Below are 22598 nucleotides of genomic sequence, written 5' to 3'. Positions count from 1 at the left end.
TAGAATTATCAAGAATTTGCCCCTCGTAAAATAATATTTTGACGAAATAAAAATTATAACACGTCGTTTTAAAATACGAGTTTCAAAACGAGTCCAATATTGATATACTTTCGAGCAATAGTTAAAAATATGAAAAAAATGCGATCAAAATGAGCCGTAATTCATACGTCATTTTTAATTAATAATTTTTCTGAGTTAGACGGGGAGGGATACGTATCTTCTTTTCAAATCACGTTTGTAAAAGTAAATAACTCATAATTTCTTGTAATTGTTAATTTTTATGAAAAATAATAATTAAACGTCAATTTTTACAATTTTCTCATGATTTTTAATTTTTAAGGGCATCCTTACTCCGTCTTGGACTCCAAAAAATTGAAAATTAAAATACACGGTTTATGAGGTGAAAATTGGGTGTCAACAACCGCCTCATCAAATTTTTTTTCCATATTACTCTTTTTTACTTTTTTTGCCATATTACTCCATTGTATTAAATTTATTGAAGTAGAAAATAACAAAACAATGCAAAAAAAGAGGAAAAAGATAAATACAAATGCTGGTCATAGAGAGGTGCCACATCACCTTATTTATGCCTAACTTTATATTATATATAGATTACGCGGCCTAATAATCACACCATGGTTTCCAACAGGTTCTTAGTTGGCTTGTGGGGGGCAATTTTGGGAATTAAATGGATAATTTAGGTATCAGCCATCTATTAAAGGAAGTGACAATGCAAACCCCCCTATTGAAATATTTCCAAGCCAAAAATAGGTAATCACAGAAAAAGATCCAAGCTAGGAGAGGGAGAGATGGAAGTAGCTAAAGTTTTCCACATGAATGGAGGAACTGGAGAAGCTAGCTATGCAAAAAATTCTCTGCTTCAGGTATATATAAATACACAAACTTTTCATTTCGTAATGGAGTTATAAATTAAACTCTCATGAATTATGAAAAACAATATCCTTTTATGCTCGACTCTCATGGAGTTATATGTATATATAGATGGGCTGCGGCGAAAAAATTAACCATAATTATAGGGCACGTAAACCTATGGTCTCTCCGTGAAATTAGATATTTTATGTACATAATTTTTAAAATTGATCTAATATTAGTTGTTGGCACCCATACTCCAAAAAGATTGACTAGAACACTTGGTTAAAAACTTAGTTATTAACTTAGCGGGAACTATACATGGGCAGCCCAGAGCATCTCGCATTAGTAGGAACCCGTGAAGAGTCACACCCATACTACAATATTTGATTATTGAATACTGTCGTTTGCTCTAATATGAATTAGCAAATTAATTTTCTAACAAATCCGTTCAGACAAAGTGAAGTAATGGTGGTGTGGGTTACAGTTGTCTATTTCAAGAAATCAATTGTTGATTAATGCTAAGTTTTAGGGATATTAACCCATAAAACACGTTGTCACCAGTTTTATATTTTTACTAAGCTAGATATAGGATGTAAATACTTATAGTATTCTCTATGTAATTATTATTACTATGACACGTCGTGAAAATTAAAGATGATCAGTAGGATGTATATTTACGTTTTTTTCTTTTCTTTTCTTTTCATTTAATTTTTAGGATAGATGGTATTTCCTTTACCTACCAAAATTACTGTCTGGTCCTTTTTTGTTTTGAAGGCAGACATTAATCTCTCATCAATTATGCATTTCAATTTTCCCCTACCGCACATTCAACTACAATAACATATCCAGTTGAATCCCACAATGTAGGATCTGGGGAGGATAAAGTGTACGCAGACCTTCCCCCACCTTGGAAGGTAGGGAGGCTGTTTCCGAAAGACCCTCAGCTCAAAAGAAAACAAGGAAAAACAAGGGAAAAGAGTCAGATACGAATAAGCAAATCAAAACAATGCGAAAATGAGAAATAGCAAGAGCAAGGAAGGAATGATAAAACAACAAAGATAGACCAGACCCAACATATAGAAGCAGGATAAAAATACTCCTAATACGAGAAAGGAAATCTCGCGGCCCCTCACTAGCCCTCTACCCTGATACTCGACCACCACCCCCTTCTATCACCGGTCATGTCCTCGGTAAGCTAAAGTAGCGCCATGTCCTGTCGAATCACCTCTCCCCAGGCCTTCTTTAGCCTACCCCTCCCTTTCTTCAGGCCCACCACTGCCATCCTCTCACACCTCCTCACTGGCGCATCAGCGCATCTCCGCTACACATGGCCGAACTATCTCAACCTCCCTTCCCGTATCTTATCCACCACAGGGGGAATCACTTCATTCCGAATCCTATCTCTCCTAGTATGCCTGCACATCTATCTCAACATCCGCATCTCAGCTACCTTCATCTTCTGGACATGAGCTTTCTAAACTGACCAGCATTCCGTCCTATACAACATAGTCCGTCTAACCCCTGCTTTGTAGAACTTTCCTTTTAGAATAGGCGGCACCTTCTTATCGCACAACACCCCCGATGCGAGCTTCCATTTCATCCATCCCGCTTCAATACGATATGTGACATCGTCGTCAATCTCGCCAGTCCCTTGGATGATCAACCCCAGGTATTTGAAACTTTCTTTCTTCGGGATAACCTGAGTATCTAGCTGCACGTCCTCGTCCTCTACCTGACTTCTATCACTGAACTTGCACTCTACGTACTTTGTCTTAGTCCTGCTTAACTTGAAACCCTCGACTCGCAGTCTCCGTCGAACCTCCGCCTCGCGTTAACACCGCTCCGCGACTCGTCAATAAGCATAATGTCATCAGCAAACAACATGCACCACGGTACCCTTCCTTAAATGTGGCTTGTCAGAGCGTCCATTGCCGCAACAAACAGAAATGGGCTAAGCACGGACCCCTGGTGTAGGCCCATCGTGACTGGAAAGTGTTTTGAGTCACCTCCAACCGTCCTCACCCGGGTCCTGGCTCCATCATACATGTCCTTAATCGCTCTAATGTATGCTATAAGAACACATCTAGCTTCCAGACATCTTCACAGCACCTCTCTTGGGACTTTGTTATAAGCCTTCTCAAGGTCAAAAAACACTATGTGCAAGTCAGTCTTCTTATCACTATACTGCTCCGCCAACCTCCTTACAAGGTGAATGGCTTCTGTAGTCGAATGCCCCAGCATGAATCCGAACTGGTTCTCCGAAATAGAAACTATCTTCCTCATCCTCGCTTCCACCACTCTCTCCCAAACTTTCATCATATGGCTCAACAACTTGATACCCCTATAGTTGTTGCAGTTCTGGATATCCCCCTTGTTTTTATACAACGGGATCATGGTGCTCCATCTCCACTCTTCAGGCATCTCCGCCGTCCTAAAAATAACATTCAACAACCGCGTAAGCCACTCCAAGCCTCCCCTACCCGCATTCTTCCAAAATTCTACCGGTATTTCATCTGGCCCGGTCGCTCTCCCCCTGCTCATCTTCTGCATAACCCCCTTTACCTTTTCAACCTTGACCCGCCCATAGTATCCAAAATTGTGGCGGCTCTCTGAGAGATCCAATTAGCCTAAAACGATGTTCTGGTCCCCCTCTTCGTTTAGGAGTTTATGAAAGTAGGACTGCCATCTTCGTCTAATAAGGGCATCCTCTACCAAAACTTCCCCTCCCTTGTCTTTAATACACTTTACTTGATCCAGGTCCCGAGCCTTCCTCTCCCGCGCTTTGGCTAGCATGTACAACTTCTTGTCCCCACCTTTTTTCCCCCAATTCTTCATAAAAGCGTCTAAAAGCAGTCGTTTTAGCCGCTGTAACCACTAACTTCGCCCTCGCCTTCTTATACTGCTTCCTGATAATCCTTTTCTCCTCCTCGTCTGTGCTCTCTACTAGCTTTAGATACGTTGCTTTCTTAGCTTCCACTTTACCTTGTACCTCTCCGTTCCACCACCCCAGTCTCTTTGTGTCCGCCGCAGTAACCCTTTCGAGACCCCTAGCACCTCCTCGCCGCTTCCCCCGATGTTAGCAGCCGTCATAGTCCATATACTACTCGCATCCCCGTTACTCCTCTAGGCTCCCAACGCCCTCAACCGCTCCCCTCACCGGCATTGTCCTTGTTCAAAGCGTCCCACCTAATCTTCTACGACCCGATACAACCCTCTTTCTCCTCTTCCTTTATCTCCAGATCCATAACAAAGAGCCTATATTGGGTCGTGAGGTTCTCGCTCGGGATAACCTTGAAGTCTGTGCATAAACGTCTATCGCACTTTCGGAAGAGTAGGTAATCAATTTGTGTCTTGGCCCTCGTACTCCTAAAGGTGACCGAGTGCTTTTCCCTCTTCTGAAAACTAGAGTTCGCTATCACTAAATCGAAAGCTCTCGTGAAATCCAACAGCGTCATACCTCTCTCATTCCTATCCCCAAACCCGAAGCCTCCATGCACATCATCGTATCCCCTAGCCGACGTCCCGATGTGGCCATTGAAATCACCACCAAGAAAAAGCTTCTCTGAGTGCGGAAAACCCCGCACAACCTCATCCAAATCCTCCCGTAACGGCCTTTTGATCTCCTCATCTCTCGTCCGCCCGCCGCATGTAAGCACTAACCACATTTAAAGTATGCCCTCCAACTACTATCTTAATAGTCATCAACCTATCACTCATCCTCCTCACCCCTACCACCGCATCACGGAGCCTTCGTCAACCGTAATGCCGCCCCATTCTTACCCTTCGGGCCTCCTGAGAACCACAACTTAAACCCATCTACATCCCGAGCCCTATCTCCCACCCATCTAGACTCCTGGACACATGCTATGTTGATCTTCCTCTTCTCAAGAATCTTCACTAACTCTATAGACTTCCGTCGTGGTGCCAATGTTCCAAGACCCACCTCCGCCTCTAGCGCTCCCTTTTCCGCCCTTAACCTCTCCCTACCTCCCACCCCTCCTCCCCCCCGAGGACATGACCTTACTCTACCATCATCCATCGCAGCCACTATAATAAAGGTCGAGCTAAGGTGGCACCAACACTATACAAGCAGAAAATAGAATGACAGGGAGTAGAAATACAGGAATAACTTCGCTAAAACGACGGAACACCAGAAAAATTAATTAACTATAGCCGAAGGTACCAACTCCAGGCTGGACAGAACCTGAATTAGTTGCTAAGTAGTGCTTTCGCGTCGCCGAAACACCTTGCCGCCGGTCGCCCGTGCCGAATTATCGTTCTCACTGTAAAGTACCGTTCACCTACGTGGATGTCACCGCTTCGCTTTCCACCTCGTATCATGGGACCACAAGAAAACTAAAAAAAAAAAAGGGAAAAGAAAAGAGAAGGCTGGGGGGAAGAAAGATACCACACAAACCCTACAGTGGTGGTACGGGTCTGCGGTGGTTGTGGAAAGCAGTAGAGGAGGGGGAGAGGAGAGCAAAGATAGATTCATTACTTAATTAGGGATCCTACCGCACATTCAACTATGGAAATAAATTGGCCACCAAACAGTGCTTCTGCTGATGCCGAAACACTATCGCTGGTCGCCCGTGCCGGAATTACTGTTCACCGAAAAGTACTGTTCACCGGCGAATGTCAGCTGCTCAGTTTCCGGCCACCTATATTGCGGGACCACAAGAAAACCAAAAAAAAAAAAAAAAAAAAGGAAAAGAAAAGATAAGGCTGGGGGAAGAGAGATACCACACAAACCCTATAATGGTGGTACGGGCCTGCGGTGGTTGTGGAAAGCAGTAGAGGAGGGGGAGAGGAGAGCAGTATAGATTCATTACTTAATTAGGGATCCTACTGCACATTCAACTATGGAAATAAATTGGCCACCAAACAAAATATACTCATATTTTTATTGCCATAGATCTATTATATATGTTAGCTCTTGGTTAATTATTTGCAATGGATTCTATAATTTCCAGAACTTTGATAAAATAAATGCAGCATTTCAAAGAAGCTAGAAGCAATAGTTCTAACATGAAACCATTCATTTCGGGTCAGCAGAAAATTCTTACTCAACTTAAATAAATTCTTACTTAACTTAAATCTCTCGAAGATTAACTAATTAATAACTTTTTATACATATGGCCATATGGGTTTGTTTATATTTACAGTACTCAAGTTGCTAGTTTAAAGAGAACTTTGTTTGTATTTATGCGATACTCACAATTTATAAATAAACCATATGAATAAATTAACTTAAAGATGTTAATAAATAATAAACAGGATGTATATATGCATATAAACTAATAACGTTACCAGTATGAGTATAATTTATAATGATGCCAACTATCTATCTTTCTATCTATATCTATATTATTTTAAAAGCCTGAATATAAATGTTGGTTGATCAAAATATCCTTCAAATATTAAACGAATTTTATACCCTCAATAAGTTCTAATCATACTTCCATTTTAACAAGTATTTGAATTGTGCAAAATTCAGCTCTTTCCCGATCCGATCAGTTGGTTATTCAAATTAAACAAGAAGACTAGAGGTCTCCAATTCGCTACAGTTTGAGAAACAAATCCTATTTGGTCTAGAAGTCAAATTTCTTGTGTTGTTGCTTTAAATGTTTGTCCATAGGGCTGTTGGAAAGGATTCATAACTTGGTTATTAAGAGAGGTTATTTCCATGGAGTTTTATGTATTAGTTGGAAACGGAAGCTAAAGGAAAAGTATTTTTGACAAATCTTATATCAACTATACCTTTAAGTAGCAAATTTCTTGTGAGATATGTAGTTTTTGTTACTAATGACTCTTTGTTGGCTAATTAAAGTAGCATATATAGGTCCATCTAGACTTAGGAAAAGAATTGAGCCTCTATAAATTTTGTGGAACTTTGATGGACCAATATGCTACCTATTGGGCTAAACGGTCCCAAGATACTCTTCACATGATGTGATATTGTCTGCTTTGAGCGAAGCCCGCACGGTTTTTCCCAGAAGGCCTCACACCATTAAGAGTATCCAACACCTTATAAGTAGCTCTTTTTTCTTTTCAGCTACTAAGTTCCACATGGCTCATTACCATAATTCACGAGTTAGAGATTCAACATGTCAGTGTGCCACCCATATCGTCAAAGTATTTATTGTCACCGAAGCCCAAAGGCTGTGTATGCGTCTTCAAAGCTATGGGTAAAGGTCATAAACCGGCCATAGACAGGCAAAGGCACTAAGACGGCCCCCACGCCACACTCTGCTATCTTCATACTCGTCCCGCCAAACCATTGGCTCTGATACCAGTTGCTGGGCTAAACGATCCCAAGATACTCTTAACATGATATGATATTGTCCGCTTTGGGCCAAGCCCGCACGGTTTTCCCCAAAAGGCCTCCACCATTAAGAGTATCCAACCCCTTATAAATAGCTCTTTTTTCTTTTTAGCTACCAATATGGTACTTTGTTCGCACACCCAACACTACTAAACGTATTTCTCACAAAAATTGACATTTGGAGCAAAAAAAAAAAAGACTTAATTTATTTTAATTTGTTGAGTAATTTTTTCAATACTTCTGTATTCGTAATGACAATATAAAAATTCGGTCACTCAATCCCTAATGTGGATTATATTTGTGGTGAATAAACATCTTGAAGAACTATTATTGGTATGAACTAATAATATTTTTGTATCTCATAAAAAAGGATATCGATTACAAATAAGTTAACCTAACATTTTTTCTCATGATTGACAGAGAATAACGTTCAACTGCACGGTCGTAGAGATTAGTATTATTTTAAAAGCATGAATAGAAATGTTAGTTGACCAAAATATTCTTCAAATATTGAACGACTTTTATACCCTTGCCATTACTACTAACATTTCTATTTACTACTCCTATTCCAATTGAACTACCTCCCTTACGATTATTACTAACTTTACTAATTATCCAATTTCTATCGTTATTAACTAATCCTATTTCAGTTATACTACCTACCTTACTGTAACTCCTATTCTATCGTTACTAACTTAACTCCTATTCTATCGTTACTAACTAACTTTTTTTAACATTAATGACCAAAAATGTAAAAGTTTTATATAGAGAGTATTATTTGTTTTTCTTCTTTGCTTCTAATGATTTTGAGTTTAGTGAATTTATAAACTATATAGGTTAATAATATATTAATACGTTTAATAGTTGTTGATGATGTAATTAGTCACTTTTAGTGTAAATTTTATGTATGTACTTTATTTTTTTAATAGAAAATATTATCTATCTTTCAATTGTGCTCAACTTAATTTTTTTTATAAATAAATAACTAAATATTCTTAAAATAGATTGGTATCCTTATGATGTAATTTTGTTTAGTAACGATTCTCAACACTTTTGTATCTGTAAATGACAATAAATAAATATATGGTCACCTAATCTCTAATATTGGATTATCTAATTAGTCGTAACATGTCTTTTATATGGGCAAAAGAAGAAAAAATAAATACCGAGAACATCAATTTGAAAGAAGTATTAAGTAGATACAACCCTCTACTATAGTAATAATTTTGTAACTCATGAAATAAATATATATAATTACAAATGATATTAGCTAATATTTTTTACTATGATAATTGAGATTGACTGAGAATAACGTTTAACTGCACATTTATAGAGACTAGTAGTTATAATGATACTAATTATATTTGAAGTGAAGAAAATTTAGCAAATTAAAAATCTGATCAAATACAAAGAAGAAGAAGAAGAAGAAAGAAAAAACAAAATGGAAAATAAGAGTGCAGATTCCACAAAAGATGAATAATTTTGTTTACTAAATTAGCTATCTGCTACTATCGGGTTACTCCAGCATGTTTATTGCCTTTTTTGGGCTTTGAGAAATTAAATGACTCTAGGCTGCCAGCCAGTAGGTCTGGGCATAAAATACCGAAACCAGACTTATCGAACCGAATCGAACTAAACTGAAGATTTTGATAATTTGGTATTCGGTATTCGGTATTCGGGTGTAAAATTTCAGAATTATGGTATTCGGTTTCGGGTTCGGTACGAGATATTAATACCGTTTGGTATTTACCGAATACCGAATTATCTATTGAATAAAGGTTTACCACTAGTTATAACCCATATATCTAACAGGACCATCAATAGTCAGCCAAAGAATCCTTAGTCCCTATGAGCTATGACCAATCGCATATGACTGAGTATCCGAGTGACTCAAAACAAAATAGAAAAGTAGGGGCATGTCACTAGTGCTACTACTATCTGCAGTTCTTGGATAATTCATTTATTAGTAGCATTTGGATTGTCTTCTAGCCTTTTTTGATTTAATTTCCTAGATGTCTTTTAATTGTGTCAATTAGCTTTTCTTGATGTCTTCTTAGTTAATGATCTTTTATTATATCGTGCCTCCACATCGAAAACAGAAATAATTGAAGGAACCGTATTAAATTTATAATTTAGTCGGTTCCAACTTCAATACGCTATTACCGAATACCATACCGACCCGAAGTTTGATTTATCGATTACAGAATTACCGAACCGAACTTTTTCGGTTCGATATTTGATATCTACTTTCAACTGCCTATTACCAAATTACCGAATCCGAACTTTAGAAATACCGAACCGAATACCGAATGCCCACCCCTAGCTGCCACAGTTCAGGATAAGATATAGTCAGTTCTCAGGATACGGAAGGAATAATTAAGCTAGCGTTGGGCGATAGATTTTGGATCTGATTTTGAACATTTATCTTTAAATATCTGTTTGGTTATAGATTTTGGATCAAATATTGAAAATATGTCTTCAAAAAAAAAAAAAAAAAGTTCCAAAAGCTGTTCCAGACCCGTTTTTGGGTATTTGGGACTTCCGCTCACAAAACTTCAATTTTTTTACAAGTAAAATGCTTGTCCAAACACAACTTCAAAAACTCAAATTTTTAAGTTTCAAATTTGAACTTCAAAATCTATGGCCAAACGGGAGCTAAATAAAAGAACCTTAGTTATTTTGTGCACGCCGGAATAGTATATCCAGAAAACCATTACCTATAACAACTTTAAAGCACACAAATCCAGAATACAGAAAACTCCCTCATGTCGGCAAGCTAGCATGACAAGTAATTATTTTTAATATGTTGTAACAGTTAGCTTGTTTCATATTCTAGGTTGTCTATTTCACTTTTTAGGTTCAGTTACATAATTTATTATTTATGTGACCTTATTCCTTTTAATCTTCGCAGCAAAAGGGGATTCTCATGACAAAGAAAATAACAGATGAAGCTGTAACTGCTCTCTACCGCAGCCATTCCCCAGAAACAATTTGTATTGCGGACTTAGGTTGTTCCTCTGGGCCTAATACTTTCTTGGGGGTCACTGGACTTATTAAAACTATTCATCAAGAATGCAAAAGCAATGGTCACCGGTCACCGGAATTTCATGTTTTCTTGAATGATCTTTCCAGCAATGATTTTAATAGCGTTTTTCGATCGTTGCCAGCATTCCACGAAGATTTGAAGAAACAAAATACGGGAGGAGAAGGATTTGACCCTCCTAGTTGCTTTGTAGCAGGAGTTGCTGGGTCGTTTTATAATAGAATTTTCCCTTCCAAGAGTCTCCATTTTGTCCTCTCCTCTAACAGTCTCCACTGGCTTTCTCAGGTATGTTTTTTTATATGTATATATATCTAATATAAAATTTTACTCTTTTTTCTTGTGTAATCATATCATATATCCTGAATTCATTAGCCTGGTTGATTCAGATTTACTTTATGTAAACTTGGAATTACAGTTTTCAATTTACAAAATTTGTTCATGTTCTTTAATTTCAATTGGTTTTATGTGGTTTTGTCATGTTTTTTGTGAAAAGTTTATCTCATGGATGGTCACTCAACTTTTACTTTATTACATCAAAGTTACTAAATTATTTTCTGCAACAAAAAAGTCAGTAAACTTTATCAAGTATCGCATGAAAGTCGCTAAACAATTTTTGGTAACAAAAATGATCATTAGAAAGGAACTGATTCCACATAATTAAATTAAAATATTAGTATATAATAAGTTCACACTTACTATATATATATATCTGACTAAGTTTTGGATTCACCTATGGTAGGTGCCTGATCGAATAGAGAATAATAATGGGAATATTTACGCAACAAATACAAGCCCACCAAGCCTCCTTAAAGCATACTATGAGCAATATGAAAGAGATTTTGCAATTTTTCTCAAGTATCGTTCAGATGAGTTGGTGAAAGGTGGGCGTATGGTATTAACCATGTCCGGCAGAAAAAATGAAGAACGCAGCTTCAACGAAGGGTCTCGTTACTTGTTGGAGCCCTTAGTCAGGGCCCTCAAAGACCTAGTTGCCGAGGTAAATCCAGGTTGTTACAATTAGGGGGTGTTCATGGTTTGGTTAAAAACCGATCCAAACCGAAAATCAAACCAAACCGATATTTACTTGGGTTAGGTTTGGTTTTAAATTTTTGAAAACCGATAATATTTGGTTTGGTTTTGGTTTTACTCAAAGCAAACCTTCAATTTATGTGAACCTTTTTACTATTTTGGGAGTTTACGAGGTGCTTTTTTGACCACGTTTTTCTAACATTTTTTTTAATTGTTTAAATTATAAATTATCATGACTTATAATACTTTTTCTATAGTTTCTAAATATATAAATTTTATTTTTACAAACTTGAAAATTCTATGTCAAAATTCACGGTCAAATTTATAAAGTTTGACCCGCATACTCCGAAAAGGTTCACATAAATTGAAACAGAGGGAGTGTGTGTGTGTGTGTGTGTGTGTGTGTGTGTGTATATATATATATATATATATATATATATATATATATAGAGAGAGAGAGAGAGAGAGAGAGAGAGAGAGAATATAGATCTATTAGTTTCGGGTCAAATAGAAAGAACTAGAAGATTCCACCTCTGTGTTAATTTTTATAAATACTTTTAAACAATTTATATACCTTTTAAGTAAAATTTTATTTATCTCTAATAGACTAATGAACTTTATACCTTAAGCCCCTTTTTAAAAAGAAATCCAAAAATTCAAAGTCATTTATTCAAAGAAACAACTACGAGATTTACCTAGATTTATTTTTTGATAAACTTTATTCACTTAATTAAAATCATAAATCCTAAGACATTTTTTCTTAATGCAAGAAAATTATAGCTACCATAATGAAAGGGTAATAACGAATTATAAGTTGGAAAATGATAGAAAAATTCTCTCCTAGTTGTAGGAAAAGACATGAAAGATAGAAATACTGTTAGTTTTCTTAAAAACCGAAAAACCGACTACAACCAAACCGATGAATATTTATTAAATTTGGTTTGGTTTGATTTTAAAATTTTTAAAAACCGACTAGATTGATTTGGTTTTGGTTTTACCCAAAACCGACCCATGAACTCCCTTAGTTACAATACACATATGCTCATAGGCATAAAACAAAAATATTAAGATTATTTGAATATATCTTTGGAAGACTATGAAAATATTTTTTCTACAACTCTCTTCGTTTTATTTTATGTGGCACTATTTGAATTGGAATAAAAGAAATAATTTTGGAACTTGCGGTCTTAAACATGTCATGACATTAATGTTACTACTAGTGAAATTACCCGCGCTTCGCGCAGGCTTGAAAGACATCATCCGTGAAGTTATAAAATGATAATATTTTAACAATATTTTGAGAAAGGGAGAAGTAAAGAATTTCAGGTAACCTCGTCCGATCTTGGTTTTAATGAATGAGTTCTATGCTAAAATTAAGGGTAAAACCCAAAGACATGAGATATCATTACATCCTAAAGCAGTAGGGAATTAGCTAAAGGATAATCTTTAAACTTCATAACTATGGCTCAAAGCAAAAACTCTACTGGATATTTCTACTACATATTTTGGTAGTCCTTTCTTTCAGAAAATTTCTTCTCCAGCTTCTTCTTTTTCATCATCCTCGTGTGGCTGTTCTTTCTCAAATTGCTCCCTTCCAAAATTCTTCTATTCATTAACAGTTAATTCAACAGTGAAAATAAAACTACATTCGTTGGTGTGTATATCTCTAAAGTCCTGACTTTCCCGTCGCTTCAGCTTTCTTAAGCACCTCGTCATCGTAAGTAAGTACTATGCCAGACTCAAGTTCAAACACAATAACCTACAAAAGATGAAAATGAAAAATAAATACCTTAACTCTTAAAAAAATGAGAAATACAACAACACAATGTGAATGAACTTCAAAAGAATCCCACAAAATTATACAGCAAACCTATAAAAGGAAAACAAAACAAAACAAACTTATTTGAAGATGGTGTATGAGAAATCCCCTGAAAAAGCCGTAGAAGAAATATCTTTTGTTCTTTCTGTATTCTTCTTTGCAGCTCTCCAGGACTCTATTTTTCCTCCAATGTATCTCGCGCCTCTGAGTCATTTGTGGATCGTTCCCATTTTTTCGTGCCTAAACAAACATCTGGCGCACTTAAACTCTATCAATCCCATTTAATCCTGCTTGAATATGGTAGATGAATTTTATGAAAACTGTTTATTGATAGCAGCGTTTTCCGATTTCACCGTTAATTATCGTTTAAATTAATTACCTTACCTAACTTCCTATCTTTCAAGTGTTTCTTTCGATAGTGGGTCTTGAAATGATTCGCAACCCAACCCGGTTCCTCAGCAATGTTTTTTCACTCTTTTCTTTTACGTTGACGGAACCTGAAATTAATTCATAACTCATCGCGCTCTTCTCTCATTTGAGTTTGATTGAGTCTTAAACTTTTATGTATGACCAGAATATTCCTTTTTTTTAGCTTAACCCCAAGTTCTCTTCTAATGTTATGCCGAGCGCATTCAGAGGAATTAAAATCTGCCTAAGTCTCCTATACAGATATTATTTGCAAAACAAAACAATCACTAAAGCATGATATGGACCCATCAATATCTTTAAACCAATTTCAACTCAAATCCCATCAATTCTAAACAAAGACACCTCCTTTTGCATATCACTCTATTTGACATTCATAAACAGAATAGCAAAATTATGCAGCATAATAATCTATCAAAAACAAATACAAAGCAGGCAAACACAAATATACGGATGCATTTATGAATTGAAAGCAAAGCTAAATGACTTGAGGGATCTAATTAACTGATCATATTTTAACATCGTCATATATTTAAAAATAACAGAAAGGTAAAAATGGACCTAAAATGTTAAATGAACACCAAAACAGATTGCCACGAGATGATTCAAGATGTTATTTTTCAGGAATAAATGAGAAAAGACAATAATGAACATTAAAATTAGGAGTTGTAACACCCCTTCTTCAAAGATACGTGGGCTAACGGTTACTTTGGGCGGATTCTGAATAGACAAAGAGTTAGTTGGGCTTAATTGCAAGTGTTACGTGGCTGGTGTATTTGTTAATTAATTCAATTAGATGGTAGATAATTATATTATTATATAGTGAAATGGAGGGGAAAATGTCAAAAAAAGGAGAAAAAAGATTATTTTTGTTTATATATATATAGTCATGATAGGGCAATAACTTCAAATATGAAACCCCTTCGATGAAAATTGCTACAAACATTTATTCTGAGGCCAAAATTATTTTTGTTTATATATTGTAGATGCTGAATTTTCTTGACATTTTCCTATGTCTTTATATTTTGAATTATCTTAATAAAAGTCCTGGCTCAACTACTATACTAGAGCTAACTCTTGAGAATCAAAATACAAAAGTAATAATTCTTTCGTTTCATTCTATACGTCATTTTTTAAATTTATTTCTAAAAGGAGCATTACCTTTTTATATTTCAAAATAATTTAATTTTGAAATTTTCATTTTGATATGCTTTTATAGTTACTAAATTTTGCTCCCGTTAAGTCAGGTTATTACTATACATAGATGATGACAACTCATTAGAATAAGATCCAATGACTATAACTTCCTTGTGAGTTGTCGTCATATGAAGAACTAACCTAAATTAACGGGAGTAAAGGTTATTAAAGCTAATCCGCTCCCATCCTTCTCTGGCTGCATTGCATTAATGGACATAGTTATTTGTATTAGTATTGTATAACGTAAAATTCGTTTATTAGGTCAACTAACTAATTTGATAATCTTAGGTTACAAGCAATGTGATTAATCCAAATCTAGTTGATCCTTTGATGATATGAATGTAGTGAAAATAACGCGATCAAAGTAAACAATCAAACTGAAGTCATAAAGAAGATGAGAGAGAGAGAGAGAGGGGGAGGGAGAGTGATTCTAATTGAATATCTCGGGGCGGCTGGCGACGAACAATGATGAAGAGAACTTGTATGAACAATGATTCTGCTGGAAAATATGTACGATAATGTGTGTTAATAGCTCTCCCTCAATGGTGGAAATATGAGGATATTTAATTATAGGGTAATTTGATTGTAACTGATGACTTTGTGAATCTCGTTGGGAGGTTAATGGTCTGGGTGCTTTGGACCTTTTGGAACACTATTGGCAGGTATCGAAGAACCTAATTTGGGATCAAGTTCTTGAGCGGTTAAAGGATGTTCAGTCTTTGACCAGGCTGTCTTCCGTTGACTTGGTATTGACTGTGAATTCCTTCTAAGACTGCTAAGTGTCTGGTCAAATAGTCTTTGCCCCGGTACATTTATTCAATACATATTTCCTCCCACCTTTCGAGCAGATGTCGAGAGTTGTCCGAGAAATGGAAAATTATAGATAGTAATAGGGCGTGTCTTTCAATATTACTCTTCAGTCTAATTTGGCGAACATCTTCTCAACGTCACGTCTGTGATACGTGGTGAAACCGAATTGGGAATGATATCACCAATTACCTAGGCAATAATGATCTTTAGTTTATAAATACCAGATCTTTTTTTTTGTTCCTTTTCTTCGCCATTTTCATCTTTCTTCCAAGGTTTTTCATTGTTCTCTTTCTGAGTTTCTTAAATCCATTATTTGTTCGATCTTCTATTTCTCAATTCTCATCACTTTCATCTTCATATTTGCATACTTAGCCGTGTAATTTTAAGACCTAAACCTTAAACATAGTCAACACTCCCCGCCATTGGCTCTAGTGTCGTTGAGAAGCGCAGACTATCGTCAAAGAAGTGGAAAATGAGGGATTGACTAGATTGGTGAGGAAAAGGAAAGCCTCCTCCAACAAGCACTCATCTAGGAATTAGGGGGCCGACAAGGATCTCAATCCTGAAGTGACAATATTTAACATATTTCCTAGGGAGTTGGACTTCTCTTTGAATTGTTGATCTTGCGAAAACAATGAAGCAACGCGGTGATTGGAACAGACTAGTAGGTGGGTTTACATTTTTGTTACGGGTAACCATCTTCCTATTGTTCGGATGGATTGTGGATGGGAAGATTCAGATGTACATATTTACTTCGTCCTGATGAGTGGTTGAATCATTGATCGTTGCGATGACGCTTCTTTTGTGTACACATATTCCTTCACTATCAGGTTCAAGCTTCTCGTGCCACGAGTCATCGATGAGTTATGCAGAAGATATAAGATCTGCTTGGCTGAAGTGAAGCTCAGGTGTGGAGGCTTGTTGCGTGCCTGCAACATTGACTTGACTCATGATAATTGTGGTATCAGAGCCTATACTTCTTTAGTACAATGGTGGGGCAAACCTCGGAGAAGATGCTGAGTCCCTAAAGAGGGTGTATGTGATGCCCCTGAGGGAGAGCCGGCTAATGAGGGCGAGCCAAGAGCAGGCTAATGACAGAGAGCCGGCTAATAAGCCCTTACTTGTTGATCTCTGGGTAAAAGTCCCTTAATTAAAACATGGAAAATGCTATTGGAAGTGTATTAAAAAAAAAAAAAAAAAAAGGTACTGTTAGTTTTTGAAAAATAGATTCTTCGGCTAAATCGGCTAATTAAGCCCCTACTTATTCATCTCTAGGTAAAATTTTCTTTATTAAAACATGACATAATAGTATAAAGGATTGTACATTAATAGAAGTTAAACTCATAAAATGAAATAATAAATGCAGGGATCAATAGAAGAAGAGAAAGTGAATTCATTCAATATTCCGGCATACTGCCCATGTCCTGCAGAAGTAAAGTATATAGTTGATAAGGAAGGATCTTTCACCATTGATGTCTTGGAAACTTTAGAATTCCATATGGATGCTTCTGATGGAAATTACAATATGGTACAAGCCTTGAGAGCTTTTGTTGAGCCTTTGCTTATCAGCCATTTTGGTGATGATGAATTGATAAATCAAGTGTTCCACAAGTGTAGAGATATCTTTGTCAATTGCATGCCTAAAGGGAAAATTATGTTCACAAGTGTCATTGTCTCCTTGACCAAAAAAAACTAAGACATGCCACTATTTACCCGTGTCTATATATATATGTTTTCCCTTTGGTGCACCAAAGGAAATGAGGGATAAGATTGCTATTCCTCAATTGTACTAAGTTTCTATTGATCTTTGTAGATTATTGTCTAGTAATTTAATACCATTGAATATGTATCACTCATCATTGTCCAAGTACTTTTCATGAGAAGAAACTGGTAAGATTGTATCGTCAAAGATTGTATAGTCTTGGAAACTGTATTCTCACTAAAGAAGCTTCAATAATATTAAACTGAAAAAGGAAACAAACACTAACCAATCTCTGAAAAAAATCCATATACTCTTACCTTGAGAAATTTTCATCGTTGTCTCATCTTTGCTTTTTATTTGAACGATTCTACCAACCAAAACAGCGCACATGAAAAATCAACGTCAGAAAAAGATGGAATCTCCATTGAATCATTCTATTTCGCCAAAATTATTCTACATCTTATGGTGAAAATTTACCCAGTATTTAAGTACTATAAGGTAAAATTCAAAATATGTATCACTTAATTAATCATGATTAGTGACAAATATGTGTATGAAAGATACATATCTTGTATTGATCGATAAATTGGTATAAACATTGCGCGCGAATAACTTGTGACCATTATAACATTTTGATTGCAGAAAAGGTTAAAAATGTTCCTAAGTATTGGAATGAGTTAAATTTGCCCGCCTTTTACTTATTGGATCTAAATTGGCCTTAGCGTTAATTTCCAGGTTAAAAATGTCTCTCCCTCCACCAATTAGATCTAATTGTTAATTACGGCTAAAAATAGGCCTCGACATGGTTGACCTTTGCAGCTTGTTTAAAATTTCTTTGGCATATTTCTATTTTATGGGCAACTTTAACACTAACAAGTTTTCTGAATGTGTCTAAACACAACTCTTCGTGTATATATATATATATATATATATATATGAAAATAAAATAGAGCACCAAGCCTACCAACGACAAAAAGAGCAACATTGAAATGGAACACTATGAATGAATGAATATAAAAATGGACACTATAAGTGCAGATCCCATACGTGGCTAATAAAATACCTCCATATAATATAGTAATACCCAAAAAAAAAAAAAAAAAACACAGTATCTGGATTCTTTCCCGTCTAGGTACATTTCCATTAATTCTATGATCCAATACAATTAAATTTCCTCCATTTTCTCTGACTCTTCCATCACTACATAAACTTTCAATTCATAATAACAAGAAATTAAAACCCCATTTTCTTCATATAATTTGTACATTCATAATTCTAACTATGAAGAATTATAGCTGCTCCAAAAAGGTAGAGGAAATTGATTCTAATTATCGTGTTATTCATAAGCTTCCCCCTGGTGATAGCCCTTATGTCAGAGCAAAATATGCACAGGTTTGTTATAATTAAACATGTTACTATATATACTGTATTAATATCTTTTTTCATAAACTCATTCTGAGAATTTTAAGGATGTTTTATTCTAACTATTAGTACGAATCATATGGAGTTGATTGCTTATAATGGTCACTCAATTTGCGGCAACACATTACTTCAGATTAGATTTGTGTCAATTCTTCCATTCACATAATGTCCTTGTCAATCAAACTTTCTCTCTTACCCGAGCTACCCTTTGCAGTTCAATCTTTCATTTCGAAAATAAAACTATTAAAATGATGTATTAAAGTCGCTTTTTATAATTTTGTAGCAAAAGATTCATTCAATTATAGAAAAAGGGGTAACAAAAGTCACTTTTCTTTCTTTATAATAAGGGTGTCAAGTGGGCCGGGCCAGCCCGAACCCGACCCGGTAAGCCCGGCCCACACCCACTAAAAGGTGTAAGGGGGAGTGTGGGGTTTATTAAGGGAGCTGCCTAGGACAAGGTGGACGGCCAGACAATGCTCAGCCTCCCACCAAGATGGCCTGTTGATGGCCCACGGGCACGGCCCCCACTTCAAATAAAAAAAAAAGATAAGTACTACATTTATTACTAATAATAAGTATTTTAAAAACATTATATTCCAATAAATTAGGAGTCTCTTTTTACGAAGATTTAGTTTTCTTTAAAATTGTATTTTAAAGCTAGACAATCTTGTTTTCTCAACAAATATACCTTTGATACATTTCAGTATATAGTATGTATTAGATTGTGATAGTACTTATCTCAACAAATATACCTTTGATAAATCATTCAGTTCAATTTCATGTCTTTTCACAAGTGTCTACGCAACACACCGGTACCCCCCTCCACCCCCCACCCCCCCTAATAGGCTAATACCCGACGCTCCAGACTTGTGGAGATATATGTCACCACAATGTTGACATTTAACATGTTCCTCTTTTGCTCGCTCAAAATGCATCCACACCGCACTTGAAGTTGATCTTTGAACTCGAGGAGAAGGTGGAGGTGAAGTAATTTACACTAGTTGAATAACAAATTTAAATAAAGAGAGAATTGTGGAAAAATTGTGTGAAAATGAAGAAGAGTGGAGGGGTATTTATAGTTTGAAAATATGACCAAAGTGAAGTTATTCATAAATTTAGGGGTTCAAATAAAATTAGCAACGACTAGTTTTTTAAATTTACAACGGCTAGCTTTTTTGAATTTGACGACGACTAAACTTTTTTTTTAATTTAGCAATTTTATCATTAGATATAAATGTTAATTTTATTATTATTAGTAAATGTAAATGTCTATTTTTGTATTAGAACTTAAAAAAAAAAAAAAAACCCGCCCACTAACTATAACCGGCCGGCCGTGCTAGGCCCGAGTGTAGTTCTTATCCGGTGGGCGGGCGGCCTGACACCTTTTTCTCTCCAAGACCGGCCCCGACCCGGCCCCCTAACTTACGGCCCGGCCCGGCCCCGACCCGGCCCCTTGTGGCCCACCTTAAAATGGCTCGGCCCGGCCCAGCCCGGCCCACTTGACACCCTTACTTTATAACAAAAAAAACACCTTACATACTCTTAGCGGGAAAATATATTTCGGGTAATAATTTAATGATACGGTATACAATGTTTAAAAGCCAAAAACAAAAATAAAAAATATAAAACCAACCATTTTAGACTATCCGACCCATAAACTTGACCCACCTTACCCTTTCTTGTCTTACAAAGACTATAAAATTAATTTGTAAACAGAGTTTATGAGGTTCAACAGCGACCTCAAGTTAAAATACGATAATAACTGATTCATAGTCAAATATTTGTATATATTCAGTGAAGTTTTTAACATGAATATAGGATTTGAGCAGAAACTAGTGCGTTCGCATAAACCTGTAATCGGCCCATGTTTATAGAGTATACAGTTCCCTTGATACCCACAATTAAGTTGACAAGCCCAAGCATAGATGGATTTCAAATTCTTTATAGATTAATAATTAACATTTAGAGGTTTCAAGTTATAGATTTTAAGTGACACTCTATGTCTATTAGGAGAAAATATTTATCCGAAGATGGCCCATATTTCTAATATTACCCGAAATGATCCTTTAAACATTATTATACATTTTTATACAAGGTTGATACATTATCTACGGTAAGTGTATAATGTTGTGTAATATTCTATATCGTGTGTATAAACACTGTTGCAAACAAAAGTTGGCTATGCGGAGGTAAATTAAAAATATGGCTACGAGGATGTAATACTTTATGCCGGATTGTATATTATTGAAATTATCCCATTTTAAATCTCAACAGAATTTGAAATCAACAAATCCAAATGCATTTTTTTAGGCATCTTTGTAACAATGATTCTTGTTTTTCTTATGTCAATTTCAGCTGGTTGAGAAAGATCCAGAAGGTGCTATAGTTCTATTTTGGAAGGCAATAAATGCAGGAGATAGAATAGATAGTGCTTTGAAAGATATGGCAGTAGTAATGAAACAACAAGATAAAGCTGAAGAGGCCTTTGAAGCTATTAAGTCCTTTAGATATCGATGCTCCAAACAGACACAAGAATCATTGGACAATGTCCTTATCGACTTATACAAGGTGCATAAACAAAACTCCCCTTGTTTAACCCTAAATAAGTAAGCAGTTAAATATGTGTGCGGTGCCAAAGATACGCGACAAATTCAATGAAGGATATGAACGGTAAAACACGCGGTGCAATGGGTAAAAAATCAAACCTAACTAAGTATCGGGTTCGCAAGGCCTCGAGTTAGGAAGCCGAGGTCGGCCTTTTTATCTCGAGCTTTCAAGGAATGTAAACAAAACAAAACTTATGAACAAAAAGGAACGGTAGCTATATTCTTTGAATCTTGACCTCGATCACTCTCTCTCTTCTCAAAATTGCCAACCCCTTTTCGAATGGGGTCATCCCTTTATATAGTAGAGAGAATTATAGACCTAGTACAACTCATAAATAAAGCAAATAATACGGTGACGGCTACGTCGCGGATTGGCGCCGGAATATCCGGGTGAGGGCGGATATTTCGGCCTTCCGTTACGGCAGCAGATCATCTTTCCATTATTATCTCGCACAACTGCGTTCTCGAGCTCTCGATCCCGATGTGATGCTCGGGCGTAACCCGAGCATAAGGGTAATAACGGGAGACCGAGCATGACCATGTCCTCGGTTTTACCCGTATACAGATAGTCCCCCCATTTCCCGTGGCGCATTTACGGCGGCGGGGAATGGAGCACCAAGTCAAGCTTCACTCGCGAACGTTAAGTCATTATTAGCCAGCCGCCAAATCTTTCTGGGGAATCCTCCATGAATCAGAATTCTTGATACACTACAGGACCCAAAATCTTCTCTTATATAAAGCCCATGCCTTCATTCTTTCCTTTGCATCTGCATTTCCTCCAACCATACCTTTGTTTTTCCCTTCAAATCACGCTAAGAAACACACCCTACAACCATGGCGCATGTTCCATTATTGACTCAAGGTGAAGATCAATCTTCATTCATACCATCGTCGGGAACCGAAGGCGTAGACAAGGGTTAGAGTCTACACGGCGAGCATAGTCCCGTCCCGGTTTTAGCTATGCAAACGATTGCAAAATTCTCCACTATCTCGACTCGGTGGAGAGCTTCGAATCTCTTATTGATGATAGTGCCATTAGCTCGGTGAGGGAAGATTGCCATTTAGGCGTGGATGTTGATATTCGCCCTGTCGGGAGTGGTGTAAGAATAACTCATCATGTTCCCGGCTATTCGTTGGTGTACACATACCCCGCCTTCGTAGGGTTCGTCCTTCCGGTTCATAAGATAATCGAGGCTTCGCCGTCGATATCGAATATGTGCGGGCCGATAGCCCCCCGGGGTGGAGGCTCGTGTTCTGTATCGAGAAGTTGGCCAATGCAGCGGGGGTGGCTTTTACCCTCGATCACTTACTCCATTTGTATGTACCTCGGGTAATCCGAGGGGGAA

At 36.6% G+C, this 22598-nt stretch overlaps 2 protein-coding genes across 4 annotated transcripts; both read left to right on the top strand.

Annotated features, from left to right (window-relative positions):
• The first annotated feature begins 650 nt into the window (after positions 1-650).
• On the top strand, positions 651-17382 carry LOC132068260 (S-adenosyl-L-methionine:benzoic acid/salicylic acid carboxyl methyltransferase 2-like). Of its 3 annotated transcripts, none has more exons than XM_059461792.1 (4): positions 651-884; positions 10110-10526; positions 10981-11238; positions 16889-17382. In XM_059461792.1, the coding sequence occupies exons 1-4, from the start codon at positions 810-812 to the stop codon at positions 17216-17218; spliced, it is 1080 nt and encodes a 359-aa protein (XP_059317775.1). In that variant the 5' UTR covers positions 651-809; the 3' UTR covers positions 17219-17382. The 3 variants fall into 3 exon arrangements, with proteins under 3 accessions (XP_059317775.1, XP_059317776.1, XP_059317777.1); XM_059461793.1 differs by having other exon boundaries at positions 10981-11248; positions 16889-17114; XM_059461794.1 differs by lacking the exon at positions 16889-17382 and adding an exon at positions 15375-16719 and having other exon boundaries at positions 10981-11251.
• Positions 17383-18505: 1123 nt separating this feature from the next.
• LOC132066298 (protein SULFUR DEFICIENCY-INDUCED 1-like) lies at positions 18506-21256 on the top strand. Its single transcript, XM_059459633.1, has 2 exons — positions 18506-18616; positions 21002-21256. The coding sequence occupies exons 1-2, from the start codon at positions 18506-18508 to the stop codon at positions 21254-21256; spliced, it is 366 nt and encodes a 121-aa protein (XP_059315616.1).
• Positions 21257-22598: the final 1342 nt, after the last annotated feature.

Source organism: Lycium ferocissimum, chromosome 8, assembly GCF_029784015.1.
Source record: "Lycium ferocissimum isolate CSIRO_LF1 chromosome 8, AGI_CSIRO_Lferr_CH_V1, whole genome shotgun sequence".
Lineage (NCBI taxonomy): Eukaryota > Viridiplantae > Streptophyta > Magnoliopsida > Solanales > Solanaceae > Lycium > Lycium ferocissimum.
The sequence above is the reverse complement of the archived record's forward strand: the minus strand, read 5'-3'. Positions and strand labels throughout refer to the sequence as shown.